Genomic DNA, 26,460 nt, shown 5'->3' on the forward strand with positions numbered 1-26,460 from the left:
TTCCCTGTCATCTTTTTTTCCTTTTATTTTTTATGTTATGTTAATCATCATACATTACATCATTAGTTTTTGATGTAGTGTTCCATGATTCATTGTTTGCGTATAACACCCAGTGCTCCATTCAGTACGTGCCCTCTTTAATACCCATCACCAGGCTAACCCATCCCCCCACCCCCCTCCCCTCTAGAACCCTCAGTTTGTTTCTCAGAGTCCATCGTCTCTCATGGTTTGTCTCCCCCTCCAATTCCCCCCCTTCATTTTTCCCTTCCTACTATCTTTTTTTTTTTTTTTTAACATACAATGTATTATTAGTTTCAGAGATACAGGTCTGTGATTCAACAGTCTTACACAATTCACAGCACTCACCATAGCACATACCCTCCCTAATGTCCCTGTCTTCTTAATAGCAGAAAACACACTCTCTCCTTCTAGAATTCCCTAATATTGATGAATAAGACATGCCACTAAAATGGCTATAATGGCATGTTTTTTCACAGTCAAAAAATAATTCACATATTAGAAACAATGAAAATTGAGATATCTTCACAAGTCTTTGAACTTAAGCAGAAATGAAGCAGTCAGAAGACAAACAAGAGGAGAGATTTTATGAATTTGAACAAGCAATAAAACACTTTAATTCAGGTCCTACACATAGCCATACCATTATCTTTAAAGTTAATATTTGAAAAAAGTCATTACATAGTCTACATTTAAAACATGTATGTTTAAAAATCAAATACATGGGGCGCCTGGGTGGCTCAGTCGTTAAGCATCTGCCTTCGGCTCAGGTCATGATCCCAGGGTCCTGGGATCGAGTCCCACATTGGGCTCCCTGCTCGGTGGGAAGCCTGCTTCTCCCTCTCCAACTCCCCCTGCTTGTGTTCCTGCTCTCGCTCTCTCTCTCTGTGTCAAATAAATAAATAAAATCTTTAAAAAAAAAAAAAATCAAATACATGGGCGACTGGGTGGCTCGGTTAAGTGACTGCCTTTGGCTCAGGTCATTATCCTGGAGTCCCAGGTTCAAGTCCTGCATGGGGGCTCCCTGCTCAGCAGGGAGTCTGCTTCTCCCTCTGACCCTCCCCCCGTCTCGTGCTCTCTCTCTCTCCCCCTCTCGAATAAATAAAATCTTAAAAAAAAAAAAAAACAAATACATAACCTCGAGCAGTCTAAACCAGGACAAGAACTGTAATGTACAAACACTATGGAAATTCAAACAATTATAATCTTCCAGTACCATAAATTTTAAATAAAATTAGAGACTTAATATTGCAAAAAAAAGTATTATAAACAAATCATTTTCTGTATTTTAAACTATATTCTTATACATTCTTTCATTTATAAGGTTACCCATTAACACTGTTCTGAGTCAATTAAAAATAGCTTTGGACAAAGGAAAGTAAGTGTTTCATAAAATCTTCATAGTCTATTACTGTCAAGAGTTAGATGATGAACTAGCCAGAAATATACATTTTAAAAATACCAGTTTCCAAATTTCTAATCATGTTCCTTGCTTTTCATGAGACAGCTAATTAATTCATAGAAACAAATTCAAAAGTAAAAGCACAACTGATTTTGTATAATGGGTCATCAGAATAGTAAGGACTAAGATCACACTCTTAGCAGTGTTTAAAGACAATAAATGCTATGGAATCAAAGGGAGGTAACTTCTTACCATTAACTTAGAACTGCTTGCAATCATTAGCATAAAGGTCAGGAACTTATAATAACCATGCAAGTAAAAGCTTTCTGATCCCAGGCTACTACTCCAAATCCCACAACAAAGAAAACATCTTCACGATTAGACTTAATCAAGGACTCACGTTTACCTAATTGGGGCTTCTGTGTTTGGCCCTGATGAATTACACTTAACTAAAAGGGGAACAAGTAGGGAAAATAAGGATAAAGTCCTTTATCACTCCTTTTTCAAGAATTTACAACTTCTCCCATATTCCCTCACTACCAATCACTTCTTCCTCCCAAATGGATACTTGAGAATAAGGAATGCTTGGCTTGCACCTAACACATCCCTATCAAGTTCAAAAGTTGTCATTCTTGCTAGGATAATGTCTCAAAAATCAGAGAACAAGTCAGACAAGATTACTATTTGTAATGTTCTCTAGGAATATTATATAAATATTAAAAAATAAGTTTGACAATATACTTAAAGTATTTTATGTCAAAATGTTTTTTCCTAAATATATGACACATGTTAAGGAAAGAAAAAAAGGAACCATTTTATTTAAAGTAATGAAAAGCATTAAGGAACATATTATTTATAGAATATCATAATAAAAGATGTTTTGAGATCTTTGTCAATATTTCAACTCTGGTTTATATTAAATAATTTCTAAAACTTGCATATAAACCTTTAAACCTGGATATTTCATTGAGTAAATATTTTTAGTTACTTTTACCAAAAATTATTTGTGTTGACTATATAAACTTCTATTGCTATATCTTTTATGTAAAGATATTATGTAATCAAGTATTTTTAAATTAGTAGCTTATTAAAACTTAACTGTTTAGTGACCAAAATTACAAGGCTATATAAAAAATGAGCCCAATTTCATCAGAAAAAATGTATATAATATATACACACATAGGAAAAAAATATAAAATATATCCAACAGAATATCAAAATTATCTGTAAGTAGAAACAGAAATTATTTTCATTTTTTCTGATACACATTTTCCAATTTTCTACAACGAACACATATAGAAGTACTTTAAAAGCTTATTAGCCCATGTATATGAAAACATAATTACACTAGAATAAAACTGAAGGTTTCTTTTTTCTAGTGGCACTGTTAATACCTACCTATTACTTCTGCAGTCCCAACTTTCTCACTAGAATTTAGGCAAAAAGGTAAGTGAAACCAAAATAAACAAGACTGGCAAGTTTGGCAGAGTAGAAAACAGAAATTAACATTGCAGTCAGATTTGTCTTTTACTTTCCCATTCTCAACAAATGGTAGTTTGCACTGCTCACTGGCTCACTAGCAGCAAACAGAAAGAGGAGGTTCTCTCCTGAGAGGTCTGTAAGTTTTTCCCACAGAAACCTAAAATAATGATCTCTTTTAGCTCGTCTTTATTAACAGAAAGTTGCCCCCTGAATAATGTCCAGGCCACTAAAAATCAAAATCTGGGGATGAGGGGACAGACAGCAATTACACCACCCCCTCAATGGGATGGCCCCATCCCTAGGATAAGTATAAATACAAACACCTTGGGACTAAGAACTAAGTAAAATGAGAAAAATCTATTGATCATCTTCCCTACAGCTCTTATTGTCACTATCTCTAGGAAAGAAGAAGAAAAAAGAAGAGAAAAGAAAAGAAAGATTAGAAAAGAAAAAGGAAAGAAAGATCAGAAAAGAAAAAGGAAAAGAAAGATCACCTGGAGTAGTTCTTCAGTTTTAACACTGTTACTAATAATATTCAGAAGAGAGATCATGAAATTAGCTTGAACACAAACAGATCAGCAAACTCCTATCTACACATTTACAAAAGTACTCTCAATCCCACAAATGATAAAGGAGACTGATATATATCTGATATCTGTAGGCTAAAAGAATTATGCTCATTTTGGGGGTGGGGGAGCTAAACTTTCCACATTAATGTCAGTACATTCAGGTTTTCATTAACAATTTATTTGGTTTACTTGTAAATCCACCAGTTTTCCAACATTGTTATTAGCTCTATTTGAGAAGTTGAAAAATTCTTCTTGAATTGTAATAATCTCCTCATCCTCATGTTTAATTGAGACAAGTATATGTTGGCACAGAGGTTTGATTTTTAAATTTGTTTTTGTTTCTGTTGGTGTTTTATTAGTTTTTTTGTTTTTCAAGTCCTTGTTTCACTAATTTTTTTAATACTTTTTAAGTTTTTGAATTATGCTCATTTTAAACACTGAAAAGAAGGTCTTTTGATTCAAAATAATGATTTAACCTTTTCTTATTCTTATTATGTTCATAGTAGTAAAATATCTTGTACTACATTGATTGACTAAGTAGTCCACAGTAAATAAAAATTCACAATACACCCTTAAAAATAATCAATTACCAAAATCATTCTAAATAAATTTTAAGGTTTGCTAAAATTGGAAACTTACAATTTAAGTTTTTTGTAATTTATTTTACTGCCTAAATTTGTGTGGACAAAACACCAAGTTACTTATAGTAATAAATAATTCCAGCATCTAATAACACTAGAATATAAGAAATCAGAGCAACGTTTTCATTCCCATATAAAACTAAAGACAATAAAAATGTAAAATAACCCCATATGAAAATATCCTCCACAAATCTAAAAACATTTTAATTCTATTCTTTGTGGTTTACACATCTGATGCCATCCATAACTGACTTTTTCTGAAGTTCAAAAGCTGGCTGCCAAATTAAACAATGCATTGTTGGGAATTTCTTAATTATAACAAAAACATCAAAATAATACATAAAATCCATATTAAAATATTAATCTATTTTAAGCACTTTTGTAATATTGCTAACTCCTAGTGAAAGAATATAGATCTAATACTTTTATCCAAAACTCAACCTTTATCAAGAATACTTCTCGGGTGCCTGGGTGGCTCAGTTGGTTAAGCGACTGCCTTCGGCTCAGGTCATGATCCTGGAGTCCCGGGATCGAGTCCTGCATCGGGCTCCCTGCTTGGCAGGGAGTCTGCTTCTCCCTCTGGCCCTCCTCCCTCTCATGCTCTCTGTCTCTCATTCTCTCTCTCTCTCAAATAAATAAATAAAATCTTTAAAAAAAAAAAAAAAGAATACTTCTCAAAAAAAAAAAGTACTTCTCAACCACCAGAAAAAGAAAAACATTGCAATAAAACAAAAAAAAATTTTTTTTAAGATTTTATTTATTTATTTGACAGAGACAGTTGAGAGAGGGAACACAGCAGGGGGAGTGGGAGAGGGAGAAGCAGGCTTCCCGCTTGAGCAGGGAGCCCGATGCGGGGCTCTATCCCCAGACCCTGGGATCATGACCTGAGCTGAAGGCAGACTCTTAATGACTGAGCCACCCAGGCGCCCCATAAAACAAATTTTTTATTTCAGATTGAATATGTACCAAGACCATCCTGTCAAGAAAAGAAAAAAAAGATTCTTCCATGCAGAATTGTCACGTGAGATATAGCAATTTGGGGCAATCACCCAGTTCCTGTTTTTCTGTGAGAGAATGAACTGCTGCCAAAGAGGGGAAAGGAGATGGTTTGCCAGTTGGTGCTAAAAAGGAACTGAGCCACTCATTCACATAATCGGCACAGAAATCTCACCATCACCAAGCCAACAAGAGTGGCACTAGCAAAACCTTGGCAACAAGCCTCTTCTCCTATCTTCTATAAACGACCCTCTCAGACTTCACATTACCCTTTTGTTTCATCTCCTCCCCTTCTGAAACTCCCTCAAGTCAGCCATGCTTTGATGTTCCTTTCACTCATATTTCAACCATGTAACAATAGAGAGGGCCAGGCTATCTATCCACCATTAATGAAAACAAAACCAACACTTTGTCTTCCGTCTATGCTCTTCAAGAAATGCCCTCCCGCACCAAGGAACAAGGAAAGAGACGGAAGGTGAGGGATACTTAAGATCATAAGGAATGTTTAAATGTCCACTGTGAAAATAAAAAGTACACTTTCTCTAAAAGGCATCCAAATTGGAAAGCAAGAAATAAAATTGTCATTATTTGCAGATGACATGTAAAATAAAAACCTAAGGACTCCACAAAGAACTATTAAAACAAACCAATCCAGTAAAGTCACAGAATACAAAATCAATACACATAACTGTTGTGTTTCTGTACAATAATAAACTATCAGAAAGAGGAATTAACAATCCCATTTACAACTGAACCAAAAAGAATACTTAGGAATAAATTTAGCCAGGGAGGTGAAAGACCCATACACTGAAAACTAAGACACTGATGAAAAGAAACTGAAGACAGAAATAATGGAAAGGCATTCCATGCCCATGGACTGGAATAATTAATATTGTTTAAAAGTCCCTACTACAGGGGAGCCTGGGTGGCTCAGTTGGTTGAGTGTCCAATGCTTGATTTTGGCTCAGGTCATCATCTCAGGGTCATGAGATTGAGCCCAGCAATAGGCTCTGCACTGAGCATGGAGCCTGCTTAAGATTCTCTCCTTCTCCCTCTGCCCCTCCCCACTCTCACTCTGTCTTAAAAAAATAAATAAAAAGTAAAAAATAAAAGTCCTTATCCCTATCAAAATTCCAACAGCATTTTTCACAGAAATAAAACCATCTTAAAATTTGTATGGAACCACAAAGGCCCTAAATAGCCAAAGCAATCTTGAAAAAGAAAAGAGCTAGAGGTATCCCAGTCACCAGTTTCAAACTATATTAAAAGCCACAGTAATCAAAACAGTACAGTACTGGCATAAAAAAGACCAACTGAACAGAACAGAGAGCCCAGAAATAAACCCACACATATGTGGTCAATTAATTTATGATAAAAGAGCCAATAATATAAAATGGGGAAACGACAGTCTCTTCAATAAATAAGTGGTGCTGGCACAGCCACAACTGGACAGACACATGCATCAATGAAATTGGACCCCTACCTTACCTATACAGAAAAATTAACTCAAAATGAATTAAAGACTTGTACAGAAGCTCCTTGATGTAGGTCTTGACAATGATTTTTTTTTTTGAAACTGACACGAAAAGCAAAGGCAACAAAAGCAAAAATAAATAAGACTACATCACACTAAAAAGCTTCTGCACTGCAAAGGAAACCACAAACAAAAACGAAAAGGCACCCACTGAATAGGAGAAAATATTTGCAAATGATAAATCTGATAAGGGGTTAATACCCAAAATATATAAAGAACTCCAACAACTCAATAGCAAGAAAAAATCAGATTAAAAAACGGGCAGAGGATCTGAATAAACATTTTTCCAAAGAAGACATACAGATGGCCAAAAGGCACACGAAAAGACATGAAACATCACTAATCATGAGGGAAATGCAAATCAAAACCACAATAAGATACTACCTCACACTTGTCAGGATGGCTATTATCAAAAGGACAAGAAATAACAAGTGTTGACAAGAATGTGGAAAAAAGGAACCCCTCGTGCACTGTTGGTAGGAATGTAAATTGGTGTAGCCACTATGGAAAACAGTATGGAGTTTCCTCAAAAAAATTATAAACAGAATTACCACATGATCCAGCAATTCCATTTCTGGGCATTTATCCAAAGAAAACAAAAACACTTATTTGGAAAGATATACACATCCCCATGTTCACTGTAGCATTATTTACAAGAGCCAAGACACACAAGCAACCTAAGTACCCAGTGATAAATGGGTAAAGAAAATGTAGTATACACACACACACACACACACACAGGAATATCATCATAAAAAAAGAAGGAACTTTTTGCCATTTGCGACATGAGTGAACCTTGAGAGCATTATGCTAAATGAAATAAGTCAAAGAGAGAAAGACAAATCCTGTATGATCTTACTTATACGTGGACTCTAAAAACAAAACAAAAACCCTGAATTCGGGGCTAGAGGGAGCAACACGGTTGAAGGTGATCAATAGGTACAAACTTCCAGTTATAAAATAAGAAGTCCTGGGAATGTAATGTACAGCATGGTGACTATGGTTAACAATACTGCACTGTATATTTAAAAGTTGCTAGGAGAATAAATAAAAGTCATCACAAGAAAAAAATTATAACTGTGTGGTGATGAATGTTGGCTTATTGTGGTGATTTCACATTTAAAAAAAAAAACTCACTCTGAGGCAAAAGATAGGAAAGTTCTTTTCAAATGATTTGAAAAAAAGACACATGGGTGTGTACCCACTTGAGGGCTTATTATGTGGCAGCATTATGGGAAGTATATGGATAATCTCAATCAATCCCTCATAAAAGCTCCATAAAGCAGACATCACTATCATGATTCCCTTTCTACAGATGAGGAAATGGAAGTCTGAAGAAGTGTTTTCCCAAAGCTAACAAAGCTAGTACTTGAAGAAGCTGAATTATGAAACCACGTGATCTGATTTCATAGCCCATAATCTTAAAAAAGCGTTGTTAAACAAGATACATATACCCTGAAAAGGATATTTCCTAGCTTTTTGTGTGAAAGTAAAAGAAAGGTTATTACAAAGAGATACAAGTATATCCCAGAAGGCTTTTTTGTAATCTTGTCACACCAGGTATAAACGATGAGGTTTTTTGGTTTTGTTTTGTTTTTTTTTTAAAGATTTATTTGAGAGAGACTGCGCACATGTGCAGGCGCAAACGGGGGAGGGGTAAAGTGAGATGGAAAGGGAGAGGGAATCTCCACCAGACTGCCTACTGAGAACAGATCTCATGACCCAGAGGTCATCACCTGCACTAAAACCAAGAGTCAGAGGCTTAATTTACTGAGCCATCCAGGCACCTCAGGTTTTTTGGCTTTCAATGTTTTTAAAGTGGGGGACTGGGGGCTATATAAATCATGGCTAAAAAGATAAACCTGGTTTCAATCCCATCTCTGCCTTAGCCAGGTGATTAACAGTTACCTAATCTCTAAACCGGTTTCCTTCTCTGCAAGTGAAAATAATTATACTGATCTCACCTTTTCTCTAAAGGGGGTCCTATTTTTAAAAAACTCAGAAAGAGGCTTATTTTTTTTAATGTCCTTGGTAAAATGTAACTACTGAGACCTAAGGAATTAACAGATCTAAAACTACAAGTGAACACTCACTTCCATTCAGAAAAGTTAGTACCAATTATAATTACAGTTGCGAAGTACTGCTATTGTTACTTGAGAATGTATCTAAAGAACACTGCTACCTGATCACTTGTCTTAATAATGATAGACTTTTGGGGGCACCTTTGTCCTAGGATAGAACCCGCACAAACCCACAATGGGCTCTGTGCTCAGGGGGGAGTCTGCCTGAGGATTCTCTCTCCTTTGCCCCTACCTACCTCCCCCTGCCTCTCTCTCTCTCCCTCTCTCTTTCAAATGAATAAATAAATCTTTAAAAAAATAATGACAGACTTTTCAGGAAGTTAGTATGTCAGTTATCCAATCTGTTAAGATAACTGAGGTTGGATTATGAATCCAGCTCTTTTCTAAACAGTATAAGGATACAAGTAGGTACAATACGTGGTCTCTGGCTTTAGGAGTTTATAATCTAATTGTTAAGACAAAATTATCATGCATGAAAGTTACATAAAAAGACATTTATGTTTTTTGACCCATAAGGGTAACAGAAAAAGATGAGCGTAAACTGGAGGATGAAACTTTGGTGAGACTGAGCTAGCCTTGAAGAGTAATTAAGATTTAGACCGGCAAAGAGAAGAGAAAGAGGCATTATTGACGGAAGGTAAGCATGCATAGCAACGTGACAAAAACAACCATGAGGGGGGCGCCGAGGTGGCTCACTTGAGCCCCACATCAGGCTCCCTGCTCAGCCTCCCCACTCTCGTGCTCTTAGCTCTTCTCCCTCTCCTCCCCACTCTCGCGCTCTTACCTCTTTCTGCCTCAATCTCTCAAATAAATAAAAATCTTAAAAACACACACACACAACCATGATGTTCAAGGGACAGTGAAGAGATAAATTTAGCTATGAAGACTATACAAAATAAATTTCAATTGAGAGGGCACATAGTTTATGAATGAATTGGCTTGAAAGTCTAGTTGAGGAGTTCAGACTTACAATAATGAGCCACTAAAGCAAGGTTCTTAATACAAATCTTTAAACAATATTTAAATATACAATTATGTTTTGAATTAGAAATATACAGTAAAGTATGTTTTATATTCCATTGACTTACTTTTTAAAAAACTACAATGTTAATTGTGGTTTTATTTTTTAAAGAATCTTATGTTTTAGAGATAAATACTTAAATATTTATAGGTGAAGTGGGTGACCTTGAGTTGGTAATTGTTGAAATGTGATAAACGGAGGAAGGCTTCTTATGTTATTCTGGCCACCACTTTTTTATATGCTTAATATTTTTAATTATAATATCTTTTAATCTACCAAATTAGAGTATTCTAGAAAAAAGATCAATATTCACATAGTGATTAACTATATTCTAGTACTTCCACAGAAATTTTTACAACCACTTAAAAATTATAAATGACTTAATGAAATAGACTACAGGGTCTACCAATCAAAGCTTTACCAACTAAAAGTTAACTCAATAAACTCTGTTTGGTTCAGGAAGCCTTCATAGCTGTTGTCAATGTTAACTCAAAATAGTTTACTATATTTTTCATTTTTTTTTTTAAGATTTTTAAAAATCTGCTTAAGATGCTGCAAATCAAACACAAACCAAATACATTATTAAAAGGAGAAGTTAATGTCAATCTTAAACCACTTTGCTTTGTGGTTTCAGGTATTAAAATGTAAACTTTCATGCCGTGACAATGTTACTACTACATGCTGGCAAGCATCCCAACAGAAGTTAATACCAGCAACACATGGCATTACCCATCCCCCTCTCAAAAGAATGGTATCAGAGACTATTTCCATTTTTATTTCTTCCTGTTACCCACAAGCAGGTGGCAACATAACACCAGTTTCAACAAGCAGGCAAAGTTACCCCTCTGCAGAAATAGATGACCACTGAAACAAATCCCTGAATTCTTTCAAAGGAATAATTTGCTTTCACCCTGGTTTAAAAGCACTTCATGTAAAAGCCAACTTCGTTATTCTGAATGTACATTTCTTGAACTTCGCCACCACCAACAAAAAACATTTACTAACCCCAGCACTGGCTACATATGTTATCTTATTTAATTCTCAATGCAACCTTATTTTATAGATGAGAAAACAGGCTTTGAAAGGTGAGGCCCCTTTTGCAATATGTGTTGGAGAAAGGATCTGAATCTACATCAATCTGACATAAAAGTCCATGCTCATAACCACTTCACTATATTGCCTCCCATAAAATTAGAGTAGTCTATGATCAATAATGTATATTAAGGACATAAAGATGCTCATATAACCTGACAAATTTAAAGCAAAAATCAAATCATAAAGTAGACTTAATGGAGTGATTATCTTTTTATAAACTTCTAATTCAACAAGAGGATAGAATCTGTAAATAAAAGAATAAGTGATTTTTACTCTACTGTATTTCCCATATTCATTTTATAATGAAAAAAACCTTTAATAAATAAGTCAATTATCAACTGAATTTTTCTGATACTGAATGAGACCCTCTAAGTTTCATGAATTTTTTATGTAAATGAGTTGCCTACTGAGCTTGAAAGAAAAAGTGGTCATTTACCTACAAAGTTAGATAACAGTAAATTCAAATACTGCTATCAAATGTCAAATGCCAACCAATTCAATCTTGGAGCAAAATGTTTACCATTACAGAATCAGAGGTCCTCAGAAACACAAATCAGGCCTCAGCACTTCCAAAGTGAATGAGAACCATCTGGCTAACTCAACTTTCAGAAGTTGTTTGATTTTACTAAAACAGGGATAAGGGCCGCCCATTTTTAAAAATCATTATCTTGCATTGATGCCTTCCCCCCCTCCGGGAATGGCCCACATGGACCACTAATTTATAATCTGGCATTTTCTCTCTCCCGGCTCTGGTCTGTTCACACTACATTATTGGAGTAACATACAAAATTCAGAAAATTCAACAATTAAGAGCCTGGCAAGTTATTTTGCAAAGCACCTTGGCACCCAAACATAAATGGTTAAAATGTTTTCCTGCTGTCAGTAACATGCTTTTTTACAAGGACTTGTTAATATAGCAGAACTGCTACTCAACTCCCCTAAACCTTGCCCAAGCAAAGAGAAAATGAAGAATTAGTAATAAAAATGTCAGTATGAAAGTTTCCTCCGGTGTTCTGAAAAAAGGGAGGATCCATCGAAAGTCCCTGCTAAATGTAACGCTTCTTAAATGTTTCTCCTGGAAGCCAAGTCGGTTGGCTGAGCTGGGCTTTTTTGTGTAGGAAATGACCCTGCTCTGAACTCTATGCTGAGCAAGTGAAATGCTGGTGAATTATCGATCGGCCGTGGGAATCGGATCTCTCTAGGTCTTCCCTCCTCTACCACCTCCCAGCAGGAACAGAGTACCGAAATCCTTGAACTCCAGGACTAAGCACTTCACTCACCTCTCCAGCGCTCTCCATTCGGCCCCCACCCCGTTTCACCTGCGATGCTGACGCAGGTGAACGCTTCTTTTAATAATCCCACCCTGACAGATGGACGATCTACAGTATATTAACTGCTGTGAAACAGCCTATTCCGAATGTGCTTTCAATCGTATGAGACTCTGAAGTGTAAATTGCCTTAGACTAATTCCCCACCAAATCCTTTCTTCTTTAAGAGGTTAGAGCATCAGAAGTGGTTTCATTTGCATTTACAATACACACACACACACACCTTTCTCCGTAATTTTCTTAAGCCACATTTAGATAAAAGTGCTGACCTACAGAAACACACAAGCCTTACTGCCAATACCCATCATCTTATGCCCGACTGCCCCGGAAGACTCTGAGAAAGAGGAAAAAAGATGAAGCGAGGGCTTCATGTCAGGTTCTCGGTTTGTCCTCCTAAGTTTCGAGGGCACATTATGCTCCCGCAGCCGGAGCCTTCGTAGAGGTAAAGAAAGAAAAGGGGCGGGGAGCGGGGGATTCTGCGGGCAGAAGCCCCGACGGGGCGCCCGCTCGGGGCGCCGGATTTCCCTCTCTTTTCCCTCCCCCCCCACCCCCCCCCGGGACGGCCCGGCGGATTCCACCGCTGCCGCGGGCCGGGAACAATGCGGCGCCCGGGACCCCCGCCCCCCCGCCCCGTCGTCCGCCACTCACCACCCAGGTCAGTGCCCCGTTGCCGCCGGCTCCCGCGCCGCCGCCGCCGCCCGCCTTGGCCATGGCGGGTGCCTCCGCTCACAGGCCCCGAGGCCGCGGCCGCCGCTCCCGCCTCCCTGCCGGCCGCCGGGCCCCTCTGCTCCGCACCGACCGCTCCGCTCGCCGTGCTCCTAGCGGCGCCGCCCCCCGCGCCCCATCGCCGAGACCCGGGACGGACGCCCGGCCGAGCCTGCCGAGGAGGCCGCGCCGCCCGGCGCCCTCAAACTCGAGGCGCGGCGGCCGCGTCGCCTGGGCCTAGGGCAGCCGCCGAGGAAGAGGTGGAGAAGGAAGCAGGCGGCCGGCGGCGCCTGAGCCGCGGTGCTTCCTCCTCGCCCGCCCGCGGGCGCCGCAGCAAGCCGGGCCGAGGCCCGGAGGGGCGCGCGGCGAGCGCAGCCGGAGAGCCCGGGGCGTCCAGACGTGGCGGGGACGCAAAGGCGCCTTGTCCTTCCTCACACTCCGCTAAGGCCGGCCGCTCGGGTTGCCGGAGTCGCCGCTGCCGCCGCTGCCGCCGCCTCAAAGGCCGCCTTCGTCGGCCGCGCTGCACCCCCGACTTCCTCACATCCACACACCGAGAGGGACAATAAACAGAGCCACCGCCGCCGCGGTCGCCTCCCTCTTGTCCGGCATAACACCGCACACACACATTCGCACACCAGGGAGGGCGGGAGGGAAGGAGGGCGCGGCGGCCGCCCCGCTGTCAGTCAGCGCTTCGGCGCCCAATCGGGGCCTTTCCGCCGCAACCCCTCGGCCAATCCCAAAATTCCAAGCCCCCGGAGGGGCGGGACCCGAGGGGGAAACGTCATTGCGGGTAGCAACCGAAGGGAAGACTTGGGGTTTTTTGTTTGTGTGTGTGTCTGTCGGGTTTCCATTTGAGGGGAGAGCAGGGGCTGCTGTCAAGGGTCATTCGAGGGCGGCAAAAGGAAAGGGTCGAATTGGCCTCGGGTCGATTGTAATCCTCCGAGCGTGCTGTTTACTCTAAGACCTGCCGGCGAAGCCGAGGCATTTCTTTGCCTGGGGCCGCTGTGGGGGGAGGAGGGGGAGAAGGGGGGTGGCAGGAAGAAGCTGAGGGCAGTCCCAAAGGGAAAGTATTTTTAAAGAGCGGTTGTAAACCGCAGGCAAGACGTTGTAGATCACTGGTGCAAGGAGGGCCCCGTGACCCCGGCCTCCCCAAGGCTCCAAGTGGACGCTGCTGTCGAAAGAATCCTCTGCCCAGACCTTCCCCTCCTCCATCTCATTCCCTCCCTCTCCTGTCCTCCCCTCACCCTCAATGGGATACGGTCAGTTTCAGGGAAACTGCATTTAAAGAATTTGAATGATAAGGGATGCACAGAGAACGTTCCAGGGAAAGAATGCAGGGTGGGCTGAGGGTTCCGTTTCGACTCTTTGTTGACCTTTCTCTCTTCTCTGAACAATGCGGATTTGCCACTGTCACTCTTCGTTCTCATCTGTCCAGCTACCTCTACGAGGGCATGTTTAATTTTTTAAACTGCTTTCAGTGGAATTTTCTAATGCCCACTAAGGAATAATTTCATTCACGTTAAAGCTTTCTAAGAAAGAAAATTGCCCATAGAGCCGCACCAAAGTCTTTGGCAGATGGAAGAGGCTTTAGCTCACCGTGCTTTTCAGTGTAATTCCATTCAACAAGTATTGATTGGATGCACACTCTGCCACTCTGTGCCAGGCTCTGCAATGGGTTCAAAATCAAAACAGGGCCCCCGATTTCAAGTCATTTATCAGCTGGCTTGTGAGACGGACGAAAAGGGAGTTAACTATCACTAAAATGAGGACTTGAAGGCATGAATTGCCACCAAATGGCTGTGACAAGAGAGCTTTTTAAAAAGATAAAAGCCGTATTGCTGCTTTGTGGAAAAGGTGTTTTTGTGAACTTCTCTTCCAACTGTGCATTTCCTCTCAAGGGAAAACAAAAATGTCTCAGGTCACATATTTTAACTGCCTGCTGAGTCCAGGGAGGTGGAGAACTCTGAAACATGGAAATAATTTAAACAGTTTTTCTTAATTAGCTCTCTAGTGGCCATGTAATTCTGGCATATTTGGGACTTTGGTTTAGAACAGTGAAGCCTTTCTTTACCTTGAACTTGAGGTGCAAGCTTGTAAATCAGGCAGACCACGGCTAATCTGTGCTCAGAACCTGACCAACTAAGTATTTGTGCCTTGTTATTTGACTTCCCTGAGCCTGTCTGTGCCTTGTTAAAATGAGAGTTTTTGCTCTTGTGCTCACTGTGACTTTACACTTCAAAGTACATATATTTTATAAGTTTGAAAGGGATAAGTAATTTTAAAGGTTGTGAGGGTTTTTTTGTAAAGATATATGCATTAATAGAAGCCAAGCTATAAAATATATAACCGTCTCCTTTTTCAAACTTCAGTTTTCAAAGCTTTTCAGCCTCAGATTTTGAATGACTAAAACAATATATTCAAAACTCAGGTTAATTAATGGAACTTCATGTTTATCTTTTCACTTGCCTCATATGTAAACCACTGAGCCTTTGCCTTCTAAGTGTGAAGACACTGTAGTAAATGTAACTTATTTTATTATGAAAATACTGACTTACCGAAAAGAAACACAAATAAAGTAGTTGAATATACATGCAAATCAACAGCTTAAGGCACAAATTCATGAGGAATGGGAGAAAGTATCTAGATCAAAAGTATCTCAGCTCTTGAAGAACTGTTTTGTTTCATTTTTTTAACTGTGTGCAACAGACTTAACATTTATTATCTTTATAATAAAATTGGCTATGCCCAACTTGAGCACAGCTTTCCCATCTAGGGCTTTGTCAAATACTCTTCATTTATATACAGAGTAATTATAGCAATAATTGCCACATTAAAAATCTTCTATATCAGGTTTGTCTTGTTTGGAATACTATGTTATTCATATGCGCATATTACATTTAAAGACTTAATTTCCATCCCATAGCAAACACCAGCCAAAATAAAAGATTGTAGAAATCAAAGTCAGTTCTATAAACTGTAAAAATAAAGGTCTTTAACCAAGCTTTTTGAGTAGCTTCCATGGGAGCTTATCCTAACTACTTAAGAATTTTTATTTTTAGATTTTATGTTTCCCTATGATGGCAATAAAAAAATATGTATTTATTAAATGTCTACTGTGTGTTAGGTACTCAGGACCTGGGAATACAAAAATGCAATGAAGATGTGGTCTCTGCCTTGAGTTCACACCTTGTGTTACAAAGTTTTGAGCTAATCTTTTAAGTCAAAAGCAATTTGATATTTATTCATTTGCTATTTAATTTACAGTTTACCTGATGAGTCACACCTATCATTGCACATTATACACAGCACGTAATTTAATCAATAAATAAATTAAGAAGATTGTAATTCAAAACTATACTTCTAGATACCTGGCAAAATTTCAAAAGAGTTTCCATTTAAATCATGTATTGTTCCAACACTGAGATTCAGTTAGGAGGTTGGGGGACGAATCTTTAATCTATTAAACATTTAAGTAAGTTAATGTTTGAATTGAAGATTCAATATCTGCAAGTTGACCTCTCCATCTCATTATATTAGTTTTTTTCTTTTTAAAGATTTTATTTGAGAGAGAGCGCACACACGCAAGCTCAAGATAGAGATAGGGAGCATGAGATGGGGACCCACAGAGGGAGAGGGAGAAGCAGATTCTCCCACTGAGCAGGGAGCCTGACAATGTGGGGCTCAATCCCTGCAACCCCCGGGATCATGACCTGAGCCAAAGGCAGATTCTTAACTAACTGAGCCACCCAGGCATCTCGCACTGTATTGGTTTTTATGGATCCTTTATATATACAAAGTAGCTAGGCAGAGAACAAGAAAAATTCATATCTGGCCTACAGTAAACCCAAAAAATGGTTGTCCAGGTAATATTGTCAGGTACTAAATGTTGTAAATGTAATTTAATGTGTTGTATTTCCTTAGAAGTGAACTTAAGGTAAAGAAGGAAGCTACCATCAATGCAGCTTTTAGGATTTCAACATTTCTATAGTAAATATAATAGATTATTAACTGATTTTCAGAAGTATTTGATTGCTCCAAATATTTTATATTTTTACTTTTAAAATGGTACTTAAGGGGTGCCTGGGTGGCAATCAGTTAAGTGTTGGACTCCTGGTTTCTGCTCAGGTCATGATCTCAGGGTTGTGAGATTGAGCCCTGTGTTGGGCTCTGTGCTAAATGGGGAGTCTGCTTGAGATTCTCTCTCTCCTGCCCCTCCTGCTCATTTTCTCTCTCTCTCTCTCAAATCTTAAAATAAATAAATAAATAAATAAAAGGTACCTAAGGACCAACGGTAATGTTTATGGATGGATGAAGATATCAGTGATCACCACATTCCTGAGTATTATCACCACTGGGAAGACAGATAAAGGCTAAAATTCTCCAATTTCTCCCTATAATAAGTATGGGATGTTTGTTTTGTTTGACTTTTTTTTGGTTTGGAGGAGTTTGTTTTGATTGGTTTTGGCCAAGTAAGCTATGCTGATCCTCCGGTGAGGTCTCTAATTACTTATACAGACAGAAGGGACATTTTCAGTTATTTTACATGATATAGGTCAGCAATAATTCAAGGCTCTTAACTACTCTACTGAATTATATAATATGGAAAATATAATTAGCATGTGCCTTAATTAAAAAGGCTGTTCTTGGCCTTTAAAAGGAATTTGAAAATATTGGGTCTTTCAAAGAAGCATTTTAGTCTAAGAAAACCTTGCTTTAGAGGACATTAGATGCTATCACTCACATAATCTTCACCAACAGAATATTATATGATCCTAGCAAATGTGTATTGCTAAGTTGCATTTAAAATCTGGTTGCCCAGAGGCATCTGATTCAGTTATTCAGTAGGTTTATAAGACTCAGATCTAAAGAAAGAAGATAAAAGTGGCTTTCCTAACTCACCTGTTTCCGTTTCAGAAGAGCTGGGAACTCTAAGGCTAGAGTTGCCAAGTTGTTTTCATTCTGTAGTATATTTAAAAACTTAATGGTCATGGGTGAGGGGAACCCAGGAAGTATAAGGAATATCTACACCAGAAGAATCTAAGATATAAAACCTACAAGTTAGAGGGGTTTCTGAAATAGAATAAAAGAGGTACCTGCAAGTTATCTAAGGTGATAACTAAAATTCAGAACTTTGAAAAGATCTTAGTGTACCAATTAACAGTAAAAATGCAATTGTTACCTATTTCCAAAATACTTAAGCACAGATTAGCCCAGATATCTTATGTCACTGATATCTTTGTCTGTTAGTTTTCTTCTTTGCTTTGAGAGTGCTGTCTGAATGTGGAAAGAACTAGAAGAAGGCCCAAGAATGCTGACTCTTCAAAAAAGAGATTTCTAGTTAAAATAGTCTTTGAGAAAACCAGCCTGTTCAGTAAAAGGGTCTACTACACAGTGCTAGCCAAGCTTAGAAACTACCTAGCATGTAGTAGGTGTTCAATAATTACTCAAAGAATCAGTTTGAGGCATAGCCAGAAGTTCCGCAAAGCAAAACATCACCATCAAGGATGGCCCTAAAACATGGTCACGTTCCTTAAGTCTTTTGCTTTTTCAAGTGTTCTTGCTTGAATAACAGGGTAAAGTACCTTAAACTTTATCGTTAACATTATCAAGAATTGGTTGAAGCATTGTTCCTTTTGGAGAATGAAAAACAGAATGGTGTGAGGAGAGAAAGAAGAGGTTATGGTACCAGGAGAAAGAAGTGGGGGTGGGGGAAGACAGAGCGATAACAAATGTGTGAAATTGTGTGAATTTCCAATTGTGTGAAACTGGAGAGATAAATACATTTTGGCTATGGAAGTAGATCAGCTGTATTGCCTATGCTTACACTTCATTTCATCAAAGAAGGAAACCCCATTCATTGAGAACCCTGCTATCTTTGGTACAGGGCAGACACTGTCACACATGTAAGCTTAATTAATTGTCAACAACCTAAGAGAGAGGTATTCTCATTCTTATTTCATAGTCAAGGAAACTAAATGTCATAGAAAGTCACCGAACGGAGTCAGTGGTGGAACTGAAATTCAAACCCAAGTCTCTTACTCCGAACCACACACTTTTGTAATGCTCCCAAGTTGGCTAACACACTTGGCAACATAGCATATCTGGCAATGTGTTAGGAACTTGGCAATACTGGTGAATAATTCTGGCCCTCAGTAAAACCCTTTGGTTGATAAATTTTATTGTTGGACTATGGTGACAAGTATCTGCAATTTGCACGACCAAATAGAAGTTCTCTTTGAAACCAGCCTGAATCTGCTTTGTCTTACCTTGTTATAAAATAAGTTGGTTTGGGGTGCCTGGGTGGCTCAGTTGGTTAAGCAACTGCCTTCAGCTCAGGTCATGATCCTGGAGTCCCGGGATCGAGTCCCGCATCGGGCTCCCTGCTCAGCGAGGAGCCTGCTTCTCCCTCTGACCCTCCCCCCTCTCATGTGCTCTCTCTCATTCTCTCTCTCACAAATAAATAAATAAATCTTAAAAAAAAAAATAAGTTGGTTTTTGGAGTCCGAAGGATCCATCATCAAAGAAAACCTGAGGCCAAAGATGCTGTGGGTCCTGTGACCTCTATCTATAGGATTTTAAACCTTATAATCTAAACCCATAACCCATAAAGTTAGCTACTTTGAGTGATAATCATAACACTCAAAGTAGCTAACTTTCCAATACAGGAGGAAAAACAGAAAAGTACCATGGAACTAGACTCTTGGATTGATATTTTGGATAACTTCAAATTCACTGAAAGCAGCATAAAAATTCTCAAAGTGTTCAGTCACACAGGGAAGACTTGTTTGTGGACACTTCCTGCTATAAGGATTATTTGCTTTATTGTGATCTGTTTTTATGTGTCACATTTTTGGACCTCCCATTTTAACATTTTGCAAATAAAGTTTGTTAGTACCTCAGTTCCCTGAGGTAGAAAAGGGTATTTTGGAAATTTTAAGTCCCAGAGACCATGCACACTATTATAACAGTACACATGTGTATGGTATTCAGAAAACACGTTAGCATTTTTAAGTCTGAGCAATCTTGCAGTGAACAAGTCATACTTAGCCTTGAAACTATCTTCAGGAATCTCTATTAGCACTCTTGGAATTTATGTTTTAATGAAAAGACTTTGGGAAATACTGCCACTTTTTATATTATTTCTGTTATCACAACACGTTTATTTTTACAAATTTAAAAAGTAGAAATAAATATAAAGCAAAGAAAAAAAATGACCCATTGTTCCACCACCCAAATAATTACTATTAAAATTTGGTGAATAGCTTTCCACCAAAACAAATACATACACTCAAAAACATATACTTTTTTTTTTTTTTTTAAAAAGGGAGCAATAGGCTCTAGTAAGGTACTTAAAATTTAAAAATGAGTTCTATCCCACCCGAATAGCTAAAAGTAAAATACCAACTGTTGGTGAGGATGTGGAGCAACAGAAAAGCTCATATACTGCTGGTAATACGTAGCTTAGTAAAAAACCACCTTAGAACACTGTTTAGTAGCTGCTGCTAAAGCTAAGCACTCACGAATAATGAACCAAAAAGTCTGCTCCTAGTTACGTCCAGATAGAAATTCATACTTATATATACCAAAGACATATATAAGAATGTACAGAGCAACACTGTTCATTGTAGTACCCTCAAACTAGAAAATCCAAATGTCCATCAACGATAGAATGGCTACATTGTATATGCATACAATGAACTACTGTTTAGCAATGAAAATGAGTGATCTGCTATACCTAATATGTAGGAATTTCTCCAATATAATGTAAAGTTAAAGAGGTCAAACAGAAAAGACTACGTACTGTGTGATTCCCTTGCTATGAAGTTTAGAAACAAGCAAAACTAATCTATGATGCTAGAAGCCAGGATGTGGTTACCTGTGGGAGGAGGACTCTGGGTGCTGGTAATATCTATTCTTTGAACTAGGTGGTGAATACAGGATTCTGTTCATTTTGAAAATTCATCCAGCTGTACACTTTTCTATATGGATATTATGCTTTGATTTGAAAATTTACTTTAAAAAAACGCTGTATCACGAACACTCAACAAGAAAGGAAACGTGAGACAAGAAAGGAAACGTGTGTGGAAAGACCAAATCAATGCCTCTGAGGTCATCAGTGATTAGAAGATCTGTACTCTGAATGTGAAGTGATAGGGATAGCCTTATTTATTTCATGAGTGTTTTCCCTTTTCTATGTGCACAAAATGCATAAGATTGAAGAGTTCTTTCAATAAGCACAAAATGAAACTTACATAATTTAAAAAAAACAAACACTGCCACATCTGAAGTTCTACAAAATCATTAATGAAATTCCCTAATTACTATACTTACCTGTATACCTTCACTTCCTGAACTAACTCCCTCAATTTTCAAGAAAAAAGAAATATAGACTTTTTCTAATAACAAAACAACAACTGTAACTATTATTTTTTGGTACTTACTGTATGTTGGCACTTGGCCAACATATCACTTGCATTATCTACTTGCATTAGATCTCACGAGACCTGCATGAGCTTGGAATTCTTTTAAAAAGTTATCAAAATTAGGGGTGCTGGGGTGGTTCAGTGGGTTAAGTGTCTGCGTTCAGCTCAGGTTATGATCTCAGAGTCCTGGATTTGAGTCCTGCATCGGGCTCCTTGCTCAGTGAGGGGCCTGCTTCTCCCTCTGCCTGCCACTCTCCCTGCTTGTGTGCTCTCTCTCTCTGACAAAATATTTTTAAAATATAAAAAAATAAAAATTATCGAAATTATAAATGTAATACCTTCTGGTTGTAAAAATCCATTAAAAAGTGTGTCGATTAAGAAAGGCAAACAGTCCTCAACATGTCTTTTCCCCCATAAATGTCACTGATTAACAAGCTGGTATGTGTCCTTCCAGATCTTTTATATGTATGTGGAAACCCACACAGGCACACAGAAGAGAGGTCAGTTATTAATGGCATTATATTATAAATACAACTCTGCGAGTTGCTTTACTTACTTTAACTATATCTCCTGACAATCTTTCTATGTCTGTCCCTAGATCATCTCATTCTTTTAATGACTGTCCTGATTATTTAACCATTTCACTATAAACAGGGTTTTGCAGCCTCATTATAAACAGGCACTCAGCCAGGAATACTATTGACTTTTTGATAATCCTTTGAAGACCTGTCATATGCATTTTGAGATGTTTACCAGCATTCCTGGTCTCTACCCATTAGAAGCCAGTAGCATCCCACCTCTCCCCAACCCATCCACCCACCCACCCCCACTGGAACAAAAATGTCTCCAGACATTTTATCCCCTGGAAGACAAAATCCTTCCTTCCTACCACTGTCGAGAAACACTGGTAGAGAAGGATATTTATGTTGTTATTTTCAACAATGTCAGATGGATTCACCAAACGTTGGTATTGCTTATTATAAACCACATTTTACAGATGAGCAAATGGAGGCTAGGAAGGTTGATATGTCCAAGGATGATATATCATGCTGCTGTAAGTCGTAAAGGTATGAACCCAATTTTGTCTCCTCCAGAGTTTGTGATTTTAATCTCCTTCCCAATCCTACTATAATTTTACTACCCAGGAGGTTGTTTTAGGGCCCACTCTAAAGGAGATAGTCAGAACAGTGAATATCACTATTTGTTGAGACTAGATATTAAAAATACCTTATTTCCGATAAACATTCTTCAGCTTCTTTTGACAGAAAGTTAAAAACTTTTCTGCTTTCTAAAGTTGTCCATAGCAGAGTAAGTCATTTGTGATAAACACTTAAACTAAGAAAACTTCAGGAATTTTTAAACAGATAGCTAATATAGCATCACCATAGTTAATAAGAGCTAACCTAGTTTATATCGGTAGGAGGCCCAAAGTCGGGGTTCTAGATCTTTCTGAGCCAGGCCGCTTTGCCATCATCATTGTCAACGAGCACAGATGTGTATCAAGCTCCTGTTGCATATGGTAGCACACTGTTAGTCCCCTGTACTCCAGATTTCCTCCCCAGTGCTGGGTCGACATCTTGTAACACCAAACAACTGATAACAAGGCAAATGAAGCAACAGAAGGAAAGTAAAACAAATTCAAAATTAACATAGCTGTTAATATTGAGTATTTACTTTATATCAAGTATTTATTTTTTTAAAGATTTTATTTATTTATTTGAGAGAGAGAGAATGAGAGACAGAGAGCACAAGAGGGAAGAGGGTCAGAGGGAGAAGCAGACACCCCCCACCCCCCTGCTGAGCAGGGAGCCCGATGCGGGACTCGATTCCGGGACTCCAGGATCATGACCTGAGCCGAAGGCAGAGGCTTAACTGACTGAGCCACCCAGGCGCCCTGTGTCAAATATTTAAATCAGCTGTTATCGCCTTTCATTCCACAATTATTTGAGCACCTACTATGTGCCAGCTGGGACACCAGGTGCTAGAGATACAGGAGTAAACAGGAGGCATAGAGCATGCCTCTATGAAGGACATTAAGCATGTTGCTTAAATAACTGTGATTAGTGGGGGAAAACATCATGAGGGTGGGGAGTAGGGAAGGTTTTCCCAAGAAAGGAGGTTGAGCCTAGCAATAGCATGTGTGAAACCGTCAGGTAGGATGGATCGAAGTAGAGTTGAGGAAGTGCGAGCAGACTATGGCCAGGGTCAGATCAAGCAGGGTCTATTAGTACATGTTAGGGATTTTTATCTTTGGCCCTAAAAAGTCCATGGATGTTTAAACACTGAAGGGGTTTTAAGCTGTGGAGTGTCATGATCCCATTTGGAGTTTCCTATTCTGTTTGCTCTAATATTATTAGTATTAGCTCATTCTTACAGAAAAGGGTTTTAGAGACCCTGTCTTGGAAATTGTAATAACTTGTCTCCTATACTACAGTACATTCTTTCATTCCTAGAAAAATGAGATAAAATGGGTCAGGGTTATTATTGTCTCCCTCTTACTAATAAGTAATGACTCCTTCACAGTGTTGGCCTTGAAATTCCCCCCTTATTGAGGATTATGGGACCTCTGGTTAAACAATGAATCAAGGCTTTGGAAGCTTAACAGAGGACGTGTTACTGTTGATTCTCTGCTTCTATTTTGTTCTTAATTTTCTTATCTGTAGAATGAGAAGTTCCCTTCTGATAAATAACCTGATGGAGAATAACGTGATGAATCAAGAGTGATTGCTAGTAGAGTTCTAAGAACAGAAAAAAAAAAAAAAAAATCCCAGTGATTCTAATATTACGTCCAGGCAACCACCATTTATGGGTTGTCATTTTAAAAATCTGTCTCTCTGAACACTTCATCCATAAATTCCCTGCTTTCTTCAGTTACTGGTGGTGAAGTAATCTCCCTGATAGCTGAGCTGACCCTTCCCAGAGGGCCTCTGACAACCATGTAACGATTGCTTCACCTACTTATGGAGATCTGATAATACAGAAGAGCCAAAGCCTGAAGTGTTTGGCCAGTTCCTTGGTTTTGAATTTCTCGCAGGAATTTAACACACTACCACATTCTTGCTTTTTTAATTAAGCTCTCTCCCACTTTCACTTTTTCACATTTCTTGTTTGTTCAATCGTCTCCAGGGACTGATCTCAAACGATGTTCTTCACAGCTGTTTTGGAGGCCCTGGCGTCACTTTTACAGGTTTTATTCGTTACATCATTTGTTCTGAAGCGTAATTTCCCTGGGTCTCTAGTTTCTTCATCTGTAAAATGTAAGGAATTTGGATTCAATTCCCCCTTGTAGCTAAATATTTCTAGGATTTGACTCTTACCATTATTCAAATGTAAGAGTAGTAATTTGAGAAATATGACCAATGAGTTACATTCTCCCTTTCACAGCTTTAGGGAACTTTCTTTTCTGTAACTTGATACTAAACATTTCATATTTTGCCTACACTGTTGGCGTCTGAAAGAATGAATGCAGCCAGACTTCTTTCAACAGCATTGAATGAGAGCATCCATTATTTGCCAGTAAGGATCAAAAAAATAAAATATCCTTGTATCACAATTAGGAGAAAGACCTGTGACTAGATCCATTTTGTGCTTGGCTTTGGCAATGTCAAAAATGCCCTTGCTGTTTAAAAAGTTATTTTGGTATCTTACCCTTTTATTAAAGCGTCCTCTTCAAAGTCATGGGGGATAGTCATGATTCTGGGAAACTTATAGTTTCACCTAATCTCATCATCCAACTTCTTTTTCCACTGGTGAGAGTTGAGCCTTGAGTCCCCACCAAAGAAATATCTTAGCATTAGGGCTGTTTGGGCCCTGAATGAGCTGACCGTTCATTTCACTTCTCCTCAGAAAAAGCCACCTACATTTTCCCTATTCCTTAAAGACCACCCCATGGACCAGGGAAATTTTTGTTGAATTGATTTGTTCTCATTCCTGAATTCCCTTGTTCTATTCCTTTACTGATTTTTTTTATGTTAAATTTTAATCATCAGCTTAAGACAAGTCACAAAATCGTTTGCTAATAAACCTAAATTGCAAGAAAGTCAAGAATAAAAGAAAAAAAAATCGATACCAGAGCCCCTAGTAACTTGCTGTAATTCTATTTTCATGTCAACAGATATGTTTGGAGAATTGTTATTTCTAGTACAAAAAAAAAATTGGAGTTTGTAATAACAAAGACTAGCAGCTACCTAGTTAAGCTTTATTGTTAGGTCTGAATTCTATTGATATTTTCCATCTGTCTACTTACTCTCCTTGCAGCTAGCTGTTCTCTGTCCTCCTCCTACCCCAACTTCCTAGCATCAGACATAAAGCCAAGAAAGCATCAAAAACCCAAGCTTGATACTTTCCGCTCCCAGAAAGTTGGTGATTGGGAACCAAGTAGAGGAGGTGTAATGGAACTGGTCATCAGGCAAACATAATAAAACCGGCAACATTCGGAAAGAATTACCTATTCAAAACAGAACTCAGACCTTCTCATGGCCTCCATGACAAAAGTTCCAACATCTCTTTATCTAGAAATAATGCCTTTCAGTCCATAGAGGGAACAGAAAAATTGGGAACATCACTGCTACAGGTAGCTTGTTGGCCCAATTTTACATTATGCTATGGTTTGAAAGTGAGTGCCCTCCCAAAATTCATATTGAAATCCTAATGTCCAATGTGATGGTGTTAGGAGGTGGGGCCTTTGGGAAATGGTTAGGCCAAGAGGGTGGAGCCCTCCTGAATGAGATTAATGCCTTGGGAGAAGTGAAATTAATGCCCTCATAAAAACTGAATATGGCCCCTGAGGAAGTTGCAAACCAGGGGAGAACAATCTACAAAACTATAATATTAATATGTATGTTTATGATAAGAAGAAAGACAATAGAATCACTAAATTCTACTCCTGAAACCAGGATTACATTATATGTTAACTAACTAGAATTTATTTATTTATTTAAAGATTTTATTTATTTATTTATATAAGAGCGAGAGTGAGAGTGAAAGAGCATGAGCTGGGGGAGAGGCAGACTCCCCACTGAGCCGGGAGCCTGATGCAGGGCTTGATCCCGGTACCCTGGGATCATGACCTGCGCTGAAGGCAGATGCTTACCCAACTGAGCCACCCAGGCGCCGCTTAACTAATTAGAATTTAAATAAAAATTTGAAACACACAAAAAAAGAAG

General features: G+C 38.7%; 1 protein-coding gene across 3 annotated transcripts in view; it reads right to left on the minus strand.

Moving 5' to 3' along the window:
* Positions 1–13,523, minus strand: part of TOP2B (DNA topoisomerase II beta) — a 60,252-nt gene extending 46,729 nt beyond the window's left edge. For all 3 annotated transcript variants that reach the window (XM_045903900.3, XM_045903899.3, XM_064588738.1), the window contains exon 1: positions 12,816–13,523. In XM_045903900.3, the coding sequence (XP_045759856.1) occupies positions 12,816–12,878 (63 nt within the window). In that variant the 5' untranslated portion in view covers positions 12,879–13,523. The remainder of the gene's footprint in view (positions 1–12,815) is intronic.
* Between the last annotated feature and the right edge of the window lie 12,937 nt (positions 13,524–26,460).

Source organism: Mirounga angustirostris, unplaced genomic scaffold (assembly GCF_029215605.1).
Source record: "Mirounga angustirostris isolate CCGP_5_RB_7025 unplaced genomic scaffold, mMirAng1.0.hap1 SCAF_1, whole genome shotgun sequence".
NCBI classification, from domain to species: Eukaryota; Metazoa; Chordata; class Mammalia; order Carnivora; family Phocidae; genus Mirounga; species Mirounga angustirostris.